General features: G+C 47.6%; 1 protein-coding gene across 2 annotated transcripts in view; it reads left to right on the plus strand.

The window, feature by feature from the left end:
- The window catches only part of UBE2O (ubiquitin conjugating enzyme E2 O), a 61,792-nt gene that overhangs the window by 37,270 nt on the left and 4,821 nt on the right, over positions 1 to 19,701 (plus strand). For both annotated transcript variants that reach the window (XM_086857713.1, XM_086857714.1), the window contains 15 exons: positions 555 to 665; positions 1,335 to 1,432; positions 2,889 to 2,952; positions 4,628 to 4,771; positions 5,392 to 5,501; positions 6,338 to 6,488; positions 7,267 to 7,772; positions 10,472 to 10,626; positions 11,494 to 11,606; positions 12,684 to 12,809; positions 13,802 to 13,891; positions 16,176 to 16,833; positions 17,690 to 17,826; positions 18,337 to 18,540; positions 19,215 to 19,272. In XM_086857713.1, coding sequence (XP_086713839.1) covers positions 555 to 665; positions 1,335 to 1,432; positions 2,889 to 2,952; positions 4,628 to 4,771; positions 5,392 to 5,501; positions 6,338 to 6,488; positions 7,267 to 7,772; positions 10,472 to 10,626; positions 11,494 to 11,606; positions 12,684 to 12,809; positions 13,802 to 13,891; positions 16,176 to 16,833; positions 17,690 to 17,826; positions 18,337 to 18,540; positions 19,215 to 19,272 — 2,725 coding nt within the window. The remainder of the gene's footprint in view (positions 1 to 554; positions 666 to 1,334; positions 1,433 to 2,888; positions 2,953 to 4,627; positions 4,772 to 5,391; positions 5,502 to 6,337; positions 6,489 to 7,266; positions 7,773 to 10,471; positions 10,627 to 11,493; positions 11,607 to 12,683; positions 12,810 to 13,801; positions 13,892 to 16,175; positions 16,834 to 17,689; positions 17,827 to 18,336; positions 18,541 to 19,214; positions 19,273 to 19,701) is intronic.

Here is a 19,701-nt window from a genome sequence, read left to right on the forward strand (position 1 = left end):
TCTTATAATTAGACCAACTGTAAATTAGCTGGCTGCAAACCTTGAAATTTGACCACAGGTGCCAGATATTCTTTTTCAGTATGACACAAAATAAAGACCATTTATAATGTCCTGCAAAATCATATGAGTTAAAGTCACAACAGCATTAAAAGAATTTGTTTTGCTGCTGATCTACCCCTGCCTTTGCTGACTCAAGGCAGTACCTGCAAGGTGGTCCTATGGAGCTGGGAGCCATGCTGATTTTAAAGCAAGTAAACACTAATCACTTGACATAGTATGGTCTTATTTGACCAGGTGCAGGAGTGTCTGCTTTAGCAGCCATTTCAGATTCTAACTGGGAAGAAAACACTACAGGTCTGTAATAGTGGTCTCACCATCCGAGCTCTCATACTGTTGCATGAAGTACCCCTGCAGACCAAGGACCTGAAGGGTAAGAGGGGGTTTAGTCTTAAAGTTTATTTGTTTCTGAACTTATGACTTGTACTCAAAACACATACATTTGTATGCAGGACCTTCCCTAGGTAAGAAGCCTTTTTTCCCTTTTGTGTTTTCAGGACAGTCAGTGTGGAACCGTCATTGACGTCAACATCGAGTGTGCTGTGAAGCTGGTGGGAACCAACTGCATCCTTTACCCTGTCAACAGCAAAGACCTGCAGCATATCTGGGTGAGAACACAGCCAAATTGCACATGAGAGCCAGGGCCTGGTGGTTTGGAGGGATGCTGCCATATTTCAAGTTGCTCTTGGAGGCAAAGCATCCATGTTGTGCAAGATGCATCTGCAGTTTGGTTTTATTTTAAACTTGCTGCAAGCAACCTCCCTGGCAGAAGATGATGCAGCATCTCCTCGTCTCCCCATCTGTTCTGTGTTTCTCATCACATTGCTGAGACCAAATTGTTTTGAAGGGCTAGACTGACATTAAATTGTGTTAGAACTCCTGCACTGAGTGTGGAAAGCTGGTGTGGCGACCTGACCAGGGCAGCCCATGGCTGTGGCCCAGAGCTGCTGAGCTGTGACACCAGTGTTGTTTAAACAGGCTATAAAAATGCTGAGATGAGTCAAGCATGTTTCTGTTGAGCTGGAACAGACATCTGTTTCTCTGAGTGGATAGGTGATTTACAGAGATCAGGTGGGGTAGGATTTAATTTTCTTTTTCCTCTGAGATAAGGATAATTTGGGAGTGAAGAGCAGGAATGTCATAACTCATCCCAAGTCACACCCTGCAGGAAGACAGTAGGATATGAGCTCCTCTGGGATGAAAAATTAGTCTTAGTGATAAAAATTTGCTCCAGTTACAACAATTATATAAAGCTTTGTTTCCTGTTTTCATCACAGCCTTTCATGTATGGTGACTACATAGCCTATGACTGCTGGCTGGGCAAGGTCTATGACTTGAAGAACCAGGTCATCCTGAAGCTCTCCAATGGAGCAAGGTATTTCTGTCCTTCCTGTGAAAGACTGTCCCCCCTGGCTATCACAATCTTGATCTGTTTTATGAGAACAAGAAATGGTTTGGGCTTCATTTACACAGTGATAAATTATCCGCTTGCGTAATCTTCAGATGTAGAGCAAGAGAACACATCTTTCTCTGAAAACATTGAGATTCATTGACTACCCTCTGGAAAAGTCTGAAAGGTGACAATTTTTTTTTCAACCCCAGCAGATTAGTGCTCCAGAACTAAAGCACATTGTTCTTTAAACTGTGCTTCTTCTCTGCAAAAGTAGCTGTTTAAGATGTGTGGTTGTTCCAGACTATTTCTCAGTAGGACAGAATAACTTACCTGCTGCAGGGAGAATTCTTACTTTAAAAAAGGGTCTGTGAAATGGTGGAAATTTGCAGGATAGTGTTTTTTATCAAAGATGAAAGAGCAGCCTGATAGAACAGCTTTCTTTTTCACCGATTTTTTTATAGATGAAAACACAATTCCAAGTCAAGAGAAAGATTTGACCAGAGATCTTGAAGGAAATACATGGTGAAATTTCTGCAAAGCTAGCAGAAGGATCTGAATTCTGCTCTTCTTGCAGATGAGATAGTGACTTGTGTGCTAACCCTTATAATTTCACTATGTTCACTCTGTTACTGAGGTCTTTCTTATCCAACAAACTCTTGATGCAAGGAAAGGAAGGAACCAAGGTGTAGGGCCAAGCGATGACCAGGCCTGGCAGCTGGGGAATAACCTATGTGTCATGTAAATTGAGTGTTGACATTGCTGTTTAAAATACAATCCCCAATCCTGCAGCCAGCTCTGGTCTGTCTAAGAAAAGTGAGTAATGTGGGAGCTGTAGCAGATGATTGATGGATGCATTTGAGAGTTTGACTGTGTTACTGTGCAATTAACCCAGGCTGGAAGGTTCTTAGGTGTACGTTAAACTCTAGGAGTAAAAAATAGCCACACATCTCTATCTGTAATGCCTGCAGTTACTGGTGCAATTTAAAACTTTGCTTGGAATCTTTTACCAGCTCCTGCACACCTGTGTAAAGTGAAGTACTGTTTGCAAAACCTCTTCCTAATGGATCATTTGAAATGCCACCAGAACTTACTCTGGAAATGAAGTTATTACTGAAGGAAATATGCCCAAATTGCCTTTAGGTCCCAGCATGGCATGAATGGGACCTTTGCAGCAGACAGATCTTGTCCAGCACACAGCCTGTTACTGAGCTTGGTTTTTTACCCAAAAAAGGTCCCATGTTGGATGGGACCTTTAAATACCTTTAATGTTTTTACAGCTTGTTTATAACCAGTTTTTCTCTGCACCATAGAAGCTCAGTGATACACTGCTGGGTCTACAGCCAGATGTGCTCAGGCAGTGTCAGTTCCTTGGGTGCTGTTTGCTTTTGGGGTGGATGGCTCTGGAAATGTGACCATGTGTCTCCTGTCTGATTTCCAGGTGTTCCATGAGCACAGAAGATGGAGCCAAGCTGTATGACGTTTGTCCCCACGTCAGTGACTCGGTGAGCTGCTGGCTCTCCTGAGAGTCCTTTTGATCAACTTTGTCTTGGAAACTTTTTGTGCAGAAGGGAAAAGGCAAAATTCATAGACATTTATTAATACTAAGAATGTATCACTTGCAGTAAGGGTTTAAAGGTAATGTTAGTAATGAGCAGGGTTTGGGGAGGTTTACAGTTAATACATCCAACGGGTTTCTTTGTAAACAACTTGTGTGACACACTGTCAGATGGCTGGTGTCAAGGCAGTTCACTCACTGCTCTATCTGCACATGCTTCTAAAGGCTCTTACTCCATTTAGTGCTTTTAAAAACTGTTCTTCTGGAAAAAGGTATTTTGTTTAACAGGTGTTCTGCTAGAAGCAGGTTTTCAGGTCATTTAAAATAATGTCTCCTGTTACTGCAGTCCATGGCGTTTTTTGAACGGAGACCTGCCACCTTACTGGCATTTTCCAAATCACATGGAAGGGAAGGTTTTGCTGGCTTTTGGGTAAAACAGTTTGCTGTGTGATGGGATCTAACCTCTCTCACCTTCAAAGGCTGATGACAGCTTGCTTGTTCTTCCAAAGGGCCTTGCTGCACTCCTGGCAGCAGTGCTGGGAGATGACAGAGGATGACGTGTGATTCTCAGGAACTAGCAAAGCTCTGAGCTCTTATCCTTCCCAGCCTTCAAAGCAAAGGTCCCTTTGATCTAAAACTGCATTTCTGCTAAAACTTGATGCCAGCTTGTTGAAGAGTAAATGGAATATCAGTTCAATAGGATTTGCTGCTGTGGTTTTCTGGTTCTGTACAGAAAGGAGTGGTCTGTCGCTCGATATTCTCCAATACCTCAGTGTCTGCTACTTTGAGTTGTGCAGTGTGTTTTCTGCTCGCTAAATCAATGTTGTAGCAACATTCAGCTTCTGGTTACCCAATTTGGAGATGGCTTGTTTTGAGTCAGGCTGCCATTAAAGTATACAGAGTCCTCTGGGGAATCACAGTTTGGGCTGAATAACAGGCTGTCTCCAGTGTTACTCTTGATCCTGTGCTCAGAATTGCTGTGTGTTAGATGCTTACCTGACTTAGATCTTGTCACACTGCTGTTATCCCTTCTGACAAATTACAAGACTCGATGCAGTTTTGTGCTCAGTATTTATCTACCCTAAACTGCTCTGTCCGCCCCCACACTCTGAATCTCAGTATCAGTGGGAAGGAGCTCTAGGAAAGCAATTGTTGTGTTTACTGTCCTGTTTTTGTTTTCAAAGAACTGTCATATTAACTAATCCACCTGAGACAGGAATAATACTTACACACTTAATTTGACAAGCAAAGGAGTGAAGGCACACATTCTCTGCCTGTGAAAGATGTAAGTGCTTGAATTAGAGCATGGAAAAAAGATGTCCGGGCCTGGCAGACCTTGGCTACCTTGTTACTGAGAACCTCTGTGTGGAAATATGCATCTTTTGTTTCTTACAAGTACCTTTGCTTCTCCTGCACCAAGTCCTGGTCCTGTTTGGATGTGTGACAGAGCAGGTTGCTATAGGAACTGTTAGGCTTCAGGAAAGGATGAGCTACAGGAGATGGGCACCTTGCAGACTTTACCTTTCTAGTTAATTTTGGTCACAAAAGATGGAAGGGAAATGCTGGAATATTAAATCTTGGAGTCCTTTATGCTGTTTTTCTCCCCTCCATTTCTCCCACAGGGTCTCTTCTTTGATGATTCATATGGCTTTTATCCTGGACAAGTCCTCATTGGGCCATCTAAAGTGTTTTCTAGTGTGCAGTGGCTCTCGGGTGTGAAGCCTGTTCTGAGCACAAAGAGCAAGTTCAGAGTGGTGGTGGAAGAGGTAAGGACTGACACATGGCCACCTTCTGCCTTGCATGGTCCCTGGCTGGCTGTTTGGAGCAGAGTCAGCTTGTCATGGTAACCTCCCAAGAGCAAATGTGCTGTGGCTGTGGTGTTCTGAGGTGACAGATTTCTCACTGGGGACTGACAGGACTTCTGAGTATCGTAGCAAGGGTCCCTGCTGGCACCCTGTAAAGTGATCAGTGTCAGCACACTCAGAGGGCAGCACTGCTGATCATTAGGGCAGTAGGAGCACATCTTCTATTGAAACTTAATGTTGCATGCTGTCCAAAAAGGGAAAAATATTGCTGACTCTTTGCTTAAAGAAGGAGCAGCTCCAAGTCAATTAGCATATCTCTTTGTGACATTGGACTGCTGATTTATATGTTCCATAGCTTCCTTCCCAAACCACTTGTCTTTCCTTGAAGTTAAAAGCTGTAGAATCTCTGTTGTCAGGGGTCAGGCTATGTGATTGTCCTGGATGTGGTGAAACTGCACTTGCCCATATTAAATTAAATTAAAAAAGCAGGTTTGCCTCTGTATGTAAACTTCCAGGTCTGAAACACTGGTCTGGGAAGGTCTCTGAAATGTTAAATTGTCTTTCCTATTACTACATTGTAGGTACAGGTGGTAGAACTAAAGGTTACTTGGATCACTAAAAGCTTTTGTCCTGGAGGTACTGACAGTGTGAGCCCTCCTCCCTCGATAATCAGCCAGGAGAAGCTGTCCAGGTGAGATCCCTTGAAAACCCTTTTTCACTCCCAGCACTCTGACCCTGCAAACTGTGGGTGACAGTGAGAAGGAGTACTTTCTCACTAAGTTCACTATCAAGTGAAGAGACACAATTTCCCTGTTTCCAGCGGGTGTTTTTTTTTTCTTATGTTGCATGCCTGCATACCCTAGAGCTTCAAAAATACGAGAGAACAACTTCCAAATTAGTTTAGCACTCTTGAGTTACCGGCACAAGGGCAAGCATCCTGCTAATGCCAAGTTCTCTCCAGCTGACAGGTGCACAGAGCGGTGTCTGACAGCAGCTTCGTTCTTCCCTTTTCCTTTGACTCCTGCCTGGAGCAGGCTGCAGCTCCCTGTGTGTCAGGGGTGGGGCTCAGGGGTGCGGCTGCAGCCCGGGCTGGTGCCGAGGCAGTAACTGGTGCCCTCTGCAGGCTGCAGCTGCTGGAATAGGCTGGGAAAGCTCAAAAGACCAGTCAGATGAGCAGCAGCACTGTCATTGTGGGTCCTGCCCGGAGCTCATGTGCTGGAGAGGAGCAGCTTTCAAATTACAGCAAAAAACCTCAGATGTCTCTTGGCAGCTCTGTCTGGGGGGAAGGGGGGAGCTACAGGGAGAGGGAGTGACTTGTGTCCCACCCAAACCCTTTGTATCCCCACCCAGTCCCTGGTGGGATTCCCACTTTTCCTTTAGAATTGTGTGCCTGGAAATGATTTGGTGTGGTGCTGTGCCACCCCTGAAGCAGCACTGTTGGTGTGAAGCCATGCCAGCCTTGTGAAGGCCCTGGGCACTGCTGGCTTCTGTTCCTGTTCTGTGCTCATGGCTCTCCTCTTCTGCCAGGGTAAAGCGTCTGGGGTGCTTTGACCATGCCCAACGGCAGCTTGGGGAAAGGTGCCTCTACGTGTTCCCAGACAAAGTGGAACCTGCAAAAATCACCTGTGAATGTCCAGAGAGGAACTGTGTCCTGGGTGAAGGATCGGTTGCCAAAAAGGTGAGTTGAGACGTCGAGGGAGGCGTTGACTTCTGTAAGCATTTGTGGTCACTGTGGCTTTTAAAGCAGAGATCTTCCTGGTAGTCATGTGGTCTGAAATGTGACTCCTGAAGTGGTTGTGAAGAGTAATGGCTTGTTGTTGCCAGCAGGGAAGTCACCTTGTGGAGCAGTCTGAGTGCTCTGGGTAAAGCATGCAGCTGACACCTTGAGCGAACATGAACAGGGCCTCAACATAGAAGTGTCACCTTGCAGGGGTCAAGTGTGCTCTGACAGCTGGGACTTAAAAAACATGCTGTTTTCTTTAGTATTCTCATGGAGCTGAAATGTTCAGTTAAACCCTTGCTATGGTGAAACAAGGAAGTTATCTTTGCTTCCTAGGCCAAGTGAGTCGTGCTACTGTCTGTACCTGCTAGCTGTAGATCCATGGTGTTCCTAGGATAACAGGATGCCATCAGTGTGCCAGTGGTGACCTCTCTGCATGTCTGTGTTTGTTACATAGATTAACTTGTGCAGCTTATTCTGATCTTCCATAACAAAAAAGTTCAAAACATGTTTAAAATAAGATGAAGGAGCAAAGTTTACTTTACTTGGGCTAGCGCAGTGCTGCTCCTGAGCAGAGCACTGTGAGATGCTGATTTGAAGAGCAGTCTGGTGCAGGTGAAATTTGCAGAGTCCCATGGGTGCTGTTTTTCCTTGCACAAAGCTGAGCATTCCCCAGGCTGGCAGGCAGCCTGCTGAGTGTCCAGGCACAGGTCTGACCCACGTCTGCTCTCTCCAGGTGAGACGGCTGCTGAAGAAGCAGATCGTGAAGATCATGTCGTGCTCCCCGGAGTCTCAGGGCACCAGTGAAACCCCTGACAAAGAGTCTGCTGCAGCTGCTGACCAAAAATCAGAAGAGCTTAAGCCTGAATCCAACTGTGAGCTTGATGATTCTTCCAACAGTGCACCAAGTCCTGGGGAGAGAAAGGAGGAGAAGCCTGAAGAAACAGGGAAGGAGAAAGGGGGAGCAGCAGCGCAGCAGCAGCAGCAGCCTCCCTTTCTCCTGAAGGATGAAGGGCTGCCTGACTACCGGCTGCAGTCCATGGAGCAGGATGCTGATGATGAGGCAGCTGATGATACTGATGACACCAGTTCTGTCACCTCTTCAGCTAGCTCCACTGCCTCGTCCCAGAGTGGCAGCGGCACCTGCCGCAAGAAGAGCATCCCTCTTTCCATCAAAAACTTGAAGCGGAAACACAAGAAGAAGAAGACCAAGGTTTCACGAGAGTTTAAGCCAGGAGACAGGTGAGCTGGATTCCCACACCCGTGTGTTATTGCCAAAATCTCCCTTACCCAAGTGCTCAGCTGGAAAGCAGCACCCCTTGAACTCAGGTGCAGGATGTTGGGGAGTTTGGGCACCGCTTGGTAGTAACTTACAGCAATTATCTTGTGATGACTGTGCAGTGGCCTGTGCGGAATCAGCTTGGTCTCAGTCCAGCTTCTGATGAAACTGGGGCCATGTGACCTGACACTGATGCTATTCCATTTCAGCTGTGCCTCAGGGCATCGACAGCATATCTGTGCTGTGCTAGACTCTGTGCAGGGAAAGAGGTGAATAAAGATCACACAGCTTAAACATGACACTAATTGGTTACCTTATTGGCAGCTTCTGCAGAGAGGCTGGGGACAGACCATGCTCTAGGAATGGACAGCTTAGCATAGAGAGCTGTCTCCAGAGCAGCACAGAGCTCTGAGCTGGCAGGTGGTAGTGCTGCCATGGTCTCTATTATCCTTACCCTGCTCTGCAGAAATCTGCAATTTTTGCCAGAAGTATACTTCTTGATATTAGAATTTTCTAGTGAACAAATTGCACTCACTCCTGGAGAGCCTTGGAGGAATTGATTTCAGTAGCTTGGGGGAGAGAGCACTTCATATATCTGCCCATTTCTAGATAAAACTGGATCTCAGCAGCTTTTGTCCTTAACTTAGGAATGTTTAAACTGTTTTCATGGGATGCAAGAACATCTGACAAGTGGTCTGCCTGTCTGCTGGCTTCCCTGGGCTGCTTAGTTGTGTACAGATTGTGCATCAACTGGTACAAGAGAGCATGTGGGAATTCTTCCAGGAAAGTGACATTATTCAAGAGATCCAGTAGTTTGAGAATGTCATGAACTTCATTTGCATTTTTGGAGGTATTTAGCCTTGCCTGTGAGTGGTTCTTGTAATCTGTATGAGTTTTGGAGAAATAAGATTTGAAGGTCACAAAGCCCAGCAGAGCACTATCCAAGTGTGAGAAAAAATGGGAGTGTGTGATAGAGTTCTTGGGAACTTATTCTCAGTTCACTCATCATGTCTCACTCCCCCACTGAGTGTCTCTGTTTTACTGAAGGTTTTGCTAAGGAGAGTTTAGCTGGAGCACCTGGTGGCTCCCTGCACCATACAGGCAGTGGGGAGAAATCCCTGTGGCAGACCCAAGGAGTTCCAGTGCTGGATCAGGGCAGCTCCATGCAAGGACGTGCGGAGACAGACATGACACAGAGAGCAGGAGATAGTCTGTGCTGAAAAAGACTCTGAGAGCCCCCAGCTGATGCTGTGAAGGGTGCATGTGGCAGCTGGGCTCAGCTCAGTGTGAGGGGCCAGGACTGTTGAATATTCCTCTGGGGTGCTGAGGCCATCAGAGATGTTCTGCTGCACTGCTGAGAAATGCCGAGTGCTTGGGCTGCCTGCACTTGGTTACCACATGTGATGTGTCAGCTCCTGGGCACTCTGGCTGCAGGGGCCACCTCAGCATGTGGCTTTGCCATCAGTGAGTGACCTGCTGCAGCTGTCTGTGCAGCACACAGACCACTGGATATCTTTTAGTGAGGTTATACAGGGACTTTGATTAGCATTTTCTTGAGTTTTATTTGAAAATCACTGCTGCAGATGAGTTCCTCATTTCCTTGTACACCATTTCCACTCCCATCCTCAGCTGCACATGTCCGATGTCCCCCAGAAGCTGTCTTGTTGTATATCACACACACACTTGGCCTGTTACAGACCTTTCTGTGATAATTTCTGCTGTTGAGTGCTGGCCCTACTAAAGCCTTGATCTTGTTTCCACTTCAGAATATTTCTCTGACATTTATAAAAACAGGGCTGATGGCAAACAGCTGTATTTGCCTATTGTATCTTTCTGATTTGGTTCTGAAACCAACATAAATCCAGCACTTGTGTTATTCTGGAAGGCCTGGCCAGCAAAATAAAGGGAAGATTTAAAGCCAGTGTGGGACTTGCTGTGTTCTGTGCTGTAGGAGAGATGAAATCAGTGGAGGGCTCATTAGAAGAGTGTCCAGCTAGGCTGTCCCTCCTGCCCCAAGCACTTGGCCTCCTCAAGCATCCCTGTCAAGCCCCACAGAAGAGAGCTAGCATGTGGTCCATTGTGGCATCTTTGGGTTTAATTTCTGAGCCGCGGGGATACGCATGTGTTTGAACAGCTGGGAAGGACATTTTTCTCTTTTAAACAAAATCCTTTTGGTTTACCCACGTTCAGTGTGTTGCCTCTTTTCTTTTGGTTTTGTTTGTTGTTTTTTTTTCTTTCTGGAAGGGCTGTGATGATTTATCTTTGCAGTCTTGTGTTTTTCTAGTTTCAAAGACTTCTCAGAGCTGTCAGGCTGGAAGGTGCTCCAGTGGAGAAGATCTCAAGTTTCAAACTGTTTGAAGCTCCTGTCATGCTTCTGTCAGGGGCAGAAAATGGGTGCTAGTAGATGTTAATTTGCCTCCATAGGAATAAAAATGAACTCAGCAGGACCTCCCTGGGTAGTCAGTCCTCCTTCAGCAATGTAACACCACAAGGGTTGAGAACCCATCAAAACAAAGCCTGCTGTGTAGCTGTGTCCATGGGCTCGACATGGGGGTTCCTGACTTGCTTCCCAGCCTGCTGATCCATGTACCTTTGTGCTGCTGAGGTCCATCTTGATCTCTGATGCTCCCTTTGGTAACTCATCCCCTTTCTGTGCTGCCAGGGTTGCTGTGGAAGTGGTGACCACGATGACTTCAGCTGACGTGATGTGGCAGGATGGCACCGTGGAGACAAACATCCGCTCCAATGAGCTGATCCCTGTCCATCATCTGGACAACAATGAGTTCTGCCCCGGCGATTTTGTGGTGGACAAAAGAGGTATTGGGTGTCAGAACAATGCTCTTAATTGCAAAGTATTGTTCAGTTTGGATCCCCTAATTTGCTCTGTAGCTGTTAGTGCTCATTTGAGGTGAGCACCTGACAGTGATTCAGCTGACTTGGTGGGAATGGCAGCAGAGAACTATTATTTACGTACCAAAGTTGAGCTATGACGATATGAGCTATCCTTCTGGATGTGGAAGGAATAAATACCAAGGAACCAAACTAGGATTTTCAGTATTTCTGCAGAGCAGGGGTTGCCCACCTTGAACGGCCAACAGTTCTGAGCTCTGTCCCAGGGTGAGAGGAGAAACAAACAGCTTACCTCAGGCTGTTTTCTCTCTATGGCTGATCTATCATGACCCTCACGTTTTGGGATCCAGAGGCGTCTTTTTGAATCCCTTTTCTTCACCAAACTAATTGGTGATGAACACTGGACAAGTTCAAGGAGTCTTACAGCTTTTGGATACAAAATATTGATGATACCATCTGGGTCTCAGCCCCTTTTCTAGCAAGGGTAGACCGTCAGCAGTGGGGACCAGAAGACACTCAGGTTGGGAAGCAGGAAAGCTGGCTGAGAATAAATAGAGGCAGTTTTATGTGGCCATTTCTGATGAGTAATAGTCTGACAGGTCTTCTGGGTTACATGTAGTCTGTGGAAACTAAAGTTACCCATCAGCTCCAGCTCTACCATTCTAGTTTGGCAACAATTTTCATTGTGTAGGAAGAAGTGTTTTTCCTCATGCCATTCACAAGTGGATGGCTTCAGCCATGAGAGCCCAGGAGCTGACAGCCTCAGTCACTGAGCAAAGTCTGTGCTCCCTTGCCTGATTTGTCTGTTTTCTTCCCTACCATTGTGACCAAAAGCTCAGAGCTCCCAGGACCCTGGGTTGTATGGAGTGGTGCAGTCTGGGGACCACATCGGCCGTACCTGTGTGGTGAAGTGGTTCAAGCTGAAACCCAGTGGAGATGATGTGGAGGTAAGTGCAGGAGTCAGTGCCTGCTGCAACCAGCTAGGAGAAAGCAGCCACAAAATAACACAGGCCTCACAGATAAACACAGATATGCCTGGAAATCAGCTCTGCATTGATTGTGTGTCCTTCAGGAAGGGAACAGTGCTTATGGGCCTGAGAGACTTAGCTGGATGTGATGTCACTTCATATTTGTAGATGCCTGTGAGGTAGCAAAGACCAGGCAGATAATTTACATACTTTGGTATCAACAGACTCTGGTATGGATGAAGATTTTTGCTAAAGCTGTCACAGACAATTGATTACTTGTGTTCACTGTAAGAATTTTTCATCCCCATGTCTTTGCATGGCTCATAGAAAGAGAAACCATCTATTGCACATTGTTGTGCTTGCCTTTGCCAGGTACTATTGCCCATAGTTACCCAAATACCTTTCTGTTGAGATTTGTAGGAATGCTGTATTTTCCAGAGCCTTGATAGACTGCCGTCTAGTTGGAGATGAGAGGGGACCTTGACACTGCTTTGTCATAGCCTGCCAGACCACATTGTCATAACTGACATGGGCCCTTTGCATGCAGAAGCAGAGCATGAGTCTGGCCTGGGGTTGTGCTCCACTTATTTCTCATAATTTGTGAGCCCCTAGCTCTCTTTCTCCAGGAGAAATCAAATGTTTCCCATTAAATGATATGTTTTTTTGTCAAATGCTTTCTGTTGCCTTAGTTAATTTCAAAAGTAAACTTTCACCCTTTGGGCCTCAGTGAGCTGCTTTGAGAAATCAAAGGAATTAGGAATTGAGGAATAAAATTGAGGAATAAAACACTGTGGTTGCACATCTCCTTGTCGTGGTGACATGGACCCTGAGGTAAAAGTGAGGGTGAACAGATGAGACAGAATGTCTGCTTCCTTTCATTGTTGATTCACACGCTACTGGTTGAGGTGACAAAGAGGGACAGCAGCAGCCCCTTGCAGGCTGTTGGAGCAGCTGAAAAGGGACAGAATAAAACACAAAGTGCTTTGGGGTGCTGAAGTGTTCTGGGGGTCAGTGCAGCCTCGTGGGGCTGACATGTTGCACTGTGTGTCGGTGCAGCTGATCGGGGAGGAGGAGGATGTGAGCGTGTACGACATCGCCGATCACCCGGACTTTCGCTTCCGCACCACCGACATCGTCATCCGCATCGGCAACTCCGACGGAGCCACGGCCAAGGAGGATGAGGTGGGTCCTGGGCACAGTGGAGTGATCACATTGTCACCAGGTGTTGGTGGAGACACTTGGAAAAGTTGACAAGGAAGGCTTTAGGCCCAACATGGGCATCCTGAACTCCCTAGCCTTCCTGATTTTGTATTGGTGTCCCCTGCTCTCATGAGTAGCCCATCAGATCTCTGTCTGGTGGAGATGAAACCTTGGAATCCTTTGACCTTGATGACAGTCTGCAGCAGAGCAACAGTGAAGATGAGACAAGAACTGAACATATGCCTGAGGGCTTTTCATAAAACTCTTGCTTAGGATTTCAGAGTAACTTGTAATAAAAGGATATTCTGTGGGCTCCTGAGCAACCATGAAGATGGATTTGTCATGAAACCGGTTTCACTTGGCAGCAGAAGGCTGGGGTTCAGCTATGGCAACTGAGCTATGTTCATGTTAATTTTGTTGAGCTCATTGATCTCCATGGGGAAAGGAGAAACAATTTATATTGTGGAGGAAACACCCCTGGAGAGATCTCCAGCTTTTGAGCCTGCTGCCCTAAAGTGTTAAAAGGTGTAGTGTAGCTCTTACAGCATGAAACACATCCCAGCCTGCTCAGCTGACCTAAATAACCTGCTGCAGGGCTAGGTGCTCCTTGCCTGCACAACTGTGGCTTGTCTGTTCATGCTTGTGCTCTCTGGAGAGCCCCTGGTGCTGGGTGTTGGGGGGGCTGAGGGCACCCCACTAGAGGGCACCCCCATTCCATGGAGGATCCTGTCCCTTGTTGGCACCAAAAGGCCACTGGTCCTGTCAAAGATCAGGATCTCCTGCCAGACCAGCCCTCCTGCTCCTTGGGGAGAGGAGTTCTCCCCAGCTCCATGACAGAGTTGTGCAGTATCTGTATGTAGGATGCAGGTGTTGCTCTAGGTGGTTCCTCCAGCTGGGGAATGTTTCTCAAATCCTTCCTGCTCTGAAGTGCCTGGGGAAGAAAAGGGACTGACAAACCTCTCTTGTCTCCACAGCCTTCGGTTGGACAGGTGGCTCGTGTGGATGTGAGCAGTAAGGTGGAAGTGGTGTGGGCTGACAATTCCAAGACTATCATTCTGCCTCAGGTGAGGACCTGTTCCAGCTCCCAATATCACTGTAATTCTTAGCTGAGTGGCAAGACTTGGATTTAAATCCTGTGTGTAGAGAGATTCACTGGGTAAGGGACTCTTGCTCTGTTGAATGGTGCAGTCCCATGTGATAGGGTGGCTTCCCAATTCTGTTAGCACAGGAAAATAGTTTCATCAGGAGGTTTGGGCAACTAGTTGCTCATAACTGCTCTCTAATCTAGTAATTAGGAAAGCCTGGACAGGCTCTTTTTGCCTTCACAAGTCCAGTGCATGCTCCCAGCTCTGCCCACAGCCTTGCTCCTGGCCTCCAGCACCTGGTGCTTTACAGAGCTCAGGGATCATCAGTCCTGACTGGAGCCTGGGTTAGTGCATTGCCCAACCAGGGCACTGCTGAAAGACGATTGTGAAATGCCACCATAGTGAGGTTTTCAGCTAAAGAAACTCCTCCAGAAGCTGGGCCTGAGCCACAGTTTGTCACCTTAGCTAACCTAGGGATCAAACTCAAATCTTATCCCAGGGCAGGGAGGGAAAGGGTTGAGTGCAAGCTAAAAAATACAGATGCAGCCACGCTGCTAATCCACTGCACCCTGCTAATTTGTCTGGGGCTCTTTTAAGGCTTTTGTTGTACTGTCTTGTACTCATACTTGCTGCTCCCCATACAGTTTCATCCCATGTCTTCTCTCCTTGTTGCCTGGAATGAAGGCAGACAGCCTAAAGATACAAAACAACCTACATCTGTAGAGTCCCATTCTGTCACTGGCAGAGCAACCACTGCCTGCACTGCAGAGATGCCTTAGCAAGTACAGAGTACTTGAGCAAGATTCCTTTTTAAACCAAGCAGCTCTGCATTAATTACAGTAGAATAGTCAATGCCTGCACTATGGCAGTGGACTGGGGCGTACAAAGCAGGCTGCTGTCTCCCTTCCCCCTGTTGTCACATGTGCTTGGATCACAGGCACAATCAGAGGTCTGATGCGTGCTCCACAAAGGGCTGTTCTCACACTGCGGTGCCGGGGCTCTGCAGCAGCTCCTGCTGTGTCACGCCAGTCCCTTCGATTCTGCTCCTCTGCGTAATTATGGAAGTTAGGGAAATGTCAGGAGCATGAATTATCAGTTGGTAAAACCATGATTTATCAATGCCTGACCATGTGCCCAGAGACGAGCTGTCTGGGTGCTTTTTCACAGCTCTAAAAATAAAGATGGCATAACAGGCTAATTAACTTTCCAACTCAGATTTGGATTAGCTTTGAGGGCAGTGAGTTTTGATGGTTTTTCCTGCCTGCAGTCACTTGTGTTGAACCCAGCTAACCTCTGCTGGCTGCCTGTCTCTGGGTGGCACAGGACTGGCTCAACAATGCTGGTTCAGTTGAAGGCTTTGACAAGATGACTGAGGGTCCCTGTGTTTTAGCCTCTGGGGTCATATCTTGCAAGATTAAGAGGATTCTTGGGCTGTCACTCAAGTGTCAGAAGCTTGTGGATAAAATGCTCCCATCCTGTAACTGCAAACACAGCCCTGTAAAGGGCTTGCTCCCCTGGTTCTTTGTTGGTGCTTAAAGCTGGAGGAGGTCTGTAAACCTCTGCAGAGGGACCTCCTGAGACATAGCATGTGCAAAAGCAAGTTGTAGGAGGCGAGGCTGGATGGAGTGGGCATGTGTTCAGCTTCCAGTAGTGAGAGGGAAGAGAACATTTTATGTAAGAGCTTATTCAGCAACTTGGGTGAGGTTCCATTGTCCCAGCTGAATTTTAAAAAGTAGCCACACATAACAGCTAAAGCAGCCTAGCAAGGCTCTGTCGGCAAGTATTGTGTGCCACAGGAGAGGAGAGCTGCTATGGGAATGTATTCCTGGTTCCAGCATTGTCTGTGGAAGGACAGAATGTGGAGGCAGCCAAACCAGGGCTCTGTGCCAACACAGTTGCTGGTGCAGAAGCAGGACCAGAAATACCAACTCCTTACATGATACCAAATACCTTCTGAGCTCTGTGTTCTGAAGCCCTGGGGTATCCAGGTAGCTGTGGTGCACCTGCCTGCACTCCAGGGCTGGATCCCAGGCTCTGGGAGGATTGCAGCCCATCTGGAACTTGCCCTAATTTTACCCCCAATGCCATAGTTGGAAAAGTGGAGGATGGGGCTGTGTGGTTTCACAATCCCTGCCAGCATAGATGGAATGGGTTTAAGCAGCCCAACCAATTCCAAATGGAAACTCCTTTTTCATAACATACTTTTAAAAACAACTAAAACTGTGCTTCAGCCTAAGTCTCATGTAACTCTGCTCTTCTTTAGCACTTGTATAATATTGAATCAGAAATTGAGGAGTCAGACTATGATTCTGTTGACGGCAGCACCAGTGGGGCATCCTCAGAGTGGGAGGATGAAAGTGACAGCTGGGAGACAGATAATGGCCTCATGGAAGATGACCACCCAAAAATTGAGGACTTTGAGCCTGAGGAACCAGCAGCAGAGGAGGTGAAAAAAGTAGAAGAACAGGTCCAGGGAGCTGTGGCTATGGCAGTTGCAGATGTTGCTACAGAGAAAGCTGGCAAGGATGGAGCCCCAAAGAGCTTCCGGGAACTGAAGGAGGCCATCAAGATCCTGGAAAGCCTGAAAAATATGACTGTGGAGCAGCTGCTGACTGGCTCTCCCACCTCCCCAACTGTGGAACTGGAAAAACCCACTCGGGAGAAGAAGTTCTTGGACGATATTAAAAAGCTGCAGGAAAATCTAAAGAAGACCTTGGATAATGTGGCTATTGCTGAGGAGGAAAAGATGGAAGCCATGGTAGAGACAGAGAAGAAGGAAGAAAAAGCAGAGGCACAGACACCAGTGAGGTCAGAGTGGCCCAGTGAGACACCAGTGCTCTGCCAGCAGAGTGGAGGGAAGCCTGGAGTCACCTTCACCAGTGCCAAGGGAGAAGTGTTCTCTGTGTTGGAGTATGCTCCAGGTGAGTGTGGGATACTCAGTCCTTCACTGCTGTCCTGCAGTGTTTCTTTATCCAAAACCTTTGCCTCAAACTTTTTGGATTCTGTATCCTTTCTTCTTCTTAGTCCTTTTCATAGCTCATTAACTGGAGAGGAGAAATTAAGCCAACTTCTGTAGCACATTGTGTTCTGGGACCTAAGCATGGGTTTTAGATAGCATCTCTAGGCACTCTTGCACCTTCCCAAGGCTCAGAAAGCTTCCCTCTTTCCCAGGGTGGTGACTAATGTTGGAGGGCTGCAGACATCAGTTGCTTTCCACTGCAGACATTTCCTTGCAAGTTGCAGGGTTTGTTCAGGCTCTTTTTTCAGGGCTGAATTGGTTGAGAAGCAAAAAGCAAAACCAGCTGGTGTTCTTGTCCTAGGCGTCCATGGTGAGTGAGTGTCCTTATTCACTGGCACCAATGTTAGTAGCCAGAAATAAAAAGAGTGTGTGCAACATTGGTGACAGTGGAGCCCAAGGTGCTCATGAGCCAGCCAGGCCAGACCTGGGAGGGAAAGGTGGCTAAACTGTTGTGAAGCTGCAGATGTAGGCACGAGAAAGTGGGGAGCTGTGCTTAGGTTTGGCAGAGAAAGGGCCATGGATTGCCCCAGCTGTGGGACAAGGCTCCTTGCTGGGCCACAAGGGACAGTGAGAACAGGAGATGCAGGTTGTGGTTGCTGTACTGTGTGGGAAATAATCTCTCCTGGCTCAGCACCAAAGCAGGTTAACTCCTCTCTTCTACATGATGCATATTACACATGGGTAGATTTGCCTTCATGAGGAACCTGTGGCAGTTTCCAAAGGCAGGCTGTAATTCAGTTGTCTTCCTTGTCCCACAGATTCTCATGCCTTCAAGAAAATGGAATTCCAGCCTCCAGAAGCCAAGAAGTTCTTTAGCACCGTGCGGAAAGAGATGGCTCTGCTGGCCACCTCCCTGCCTGATGGCATCATGGTGAAAACCTTTGAGGATCGAATGGCAAGTGCCTGCTCTCAGATGCCTCTGTGGTGGTGCTGGGCTCAGCATCCAGATCCCTGTCTTTGGAATTCCCTGCTTAGCCCTAATCCTTTGCATTAGAGCTGCAGGAATGTGTGCAGCATGTGAAACAGGGCTGTAATTACCCAAAATGGCTGCTTTTGCTGCTTTTGCATTCCCCGAGTCAGGGTGGCAAAAAAAGGAGCTGCTGATTGCAGGGAGCCTGTTCTGGGTGCTGAGTGGGAAGACAGGCAGGCAGCCAGCAAGGGGCTGTGTCAGCAGGGAGTAAGTTTGGGATTTTTTGCCCTCCTCAAAGCCCTGTTTCAGATGCAGAGGTTCACTTTGCTGTCAGGGTGCAACTTCTGGCAGGGGAAGGTGCCCTGAGATGTGCTATTTGAGCTGACACTTGAAGGGGCCAAGTCAATCACATCCCCACTCCCTCTCTGTGTAAATACAGCTCTGCCAGGGTAAGAGGGTGTTTCCCAGTGCCTGACCTCCTGCCTCTCCCCACAGGATCTCTTCTCAGCACTTATCAAAGGGCCCACACGCACACCCTATGAAGATGGCCTCTTCCTCTTCGACATCCAGCTCCCCAACATCTACCCCGCTGTCCCGCCTCTCTTCCGCTACCTCTCCCAGTGCAGTGGGAGACTGAATCCCAACCTGTACGACAATGGCAAAGTGTGTGTCAGCCTCCTGGGGACCTGGATAGGCAAGGTAATGCCATCATCCATCTGTCCCTGCAGAGCAGGGGTTGTGCTGGGCTGCTTTTGGAACAAGGCACCTCCTACCAGACCTGGGTGACTTCTGCTCTTGGGTGGTGCTTGAGCTGGGCTGGCTGGGGCTTTGGGCTCTGGTTTAGGTGTCTGGAGCAGATAATTGGCATAGTTTGGCTTTTTCTGGGTCTGTATTTGGCTCAGCTGTCTCTCCTCAATGAGAAGTCTGTGGTCAATCCAGCCGCAGCAGAGATGCCAACACCAGCATGGGGTGTGCTATGGGTTAGGGCTCTGTCTTCCACACTGTGGGCAAATCATGTAGCGTGGTACAAAGTCCAGCTGGAGACTTGGAATAAGCAGAGCCAGGGAAATACATTCTGAGCAGAACAGAGCAGCTGGGGAGGGGTTGGAACTGATGGCTGGTGTGTAAGGTTACTCAGTTCCAGACAGATCTAGCCTGAGGGGGTGTGGTGCTGGTAAAAAAATAACGGAGAGATGTGTTGTTGAGATGGGACACCAGCATATCACGTGCTCGTGGAGTCCTGTTCCTGCCGTGAGCCACAGGATATCAGCAACAGGAATGCAGAGCAACTGGGGCCTCACTTCATCTGACAATAGTCACAGAACAAACTGATGGTGCTTCAGCCCTTTAACATATTTGTGTGTGCATTTCAGGGGACGGAACGGTGGACCAGTAAATCCAGTCTCCTTCAAGTACTCATCTCCATTCAAGGTAAATGCTCCTGCCAAGCCTGTGGGGCACAAAAAGGCAGAGGGAGGAAGGGATGTTGGCTTATGGGGGGCACACAATTGGGATCTGCCACCCCAGTTGGGTTAGTGCTGCCTTTTGCTCTCACCTTGCTGGACAAAGCAGTGTCCTTCTCTCTGTTTGAGCAGTGGAAGCAGGTGCCAGCTTTCTTATGCCCAGAGTTTTGGCTGCATCCCAGGGCTCTGACACAATGCTTTCCCTTCTTCTTACTGCAGCAGCCAAACACAGAGTTGTCTGCTTGTTACTCTGAGCTGACAGAGGTGAACCATTGTGTCCTCAGCCTGTTACCAAAGTTAGCTCAAGTTGCTAAACTGGGCCAGTTTGCTGGACTTTTTTTTATCCCCACTGAGTCACCCACCCATCCTACCTGGGGCATGTTTTGCACATGATGCT

The sequence above is a fragment of the Cyanistes caeruleus genome, chromosome 19 (genome assembly GCF_971803275.1).
Source record: "Cyanistes caeruleus chromosome 19, bCyaCae1.hap1.1, whole genome shotgun sequence".
Taxonomy (NCBI): Eukaryota; Metazoa; Chordata; class Aves; order Passeriformes; family Paridae; genus Cyanistes; species Cyanistes caeruleus.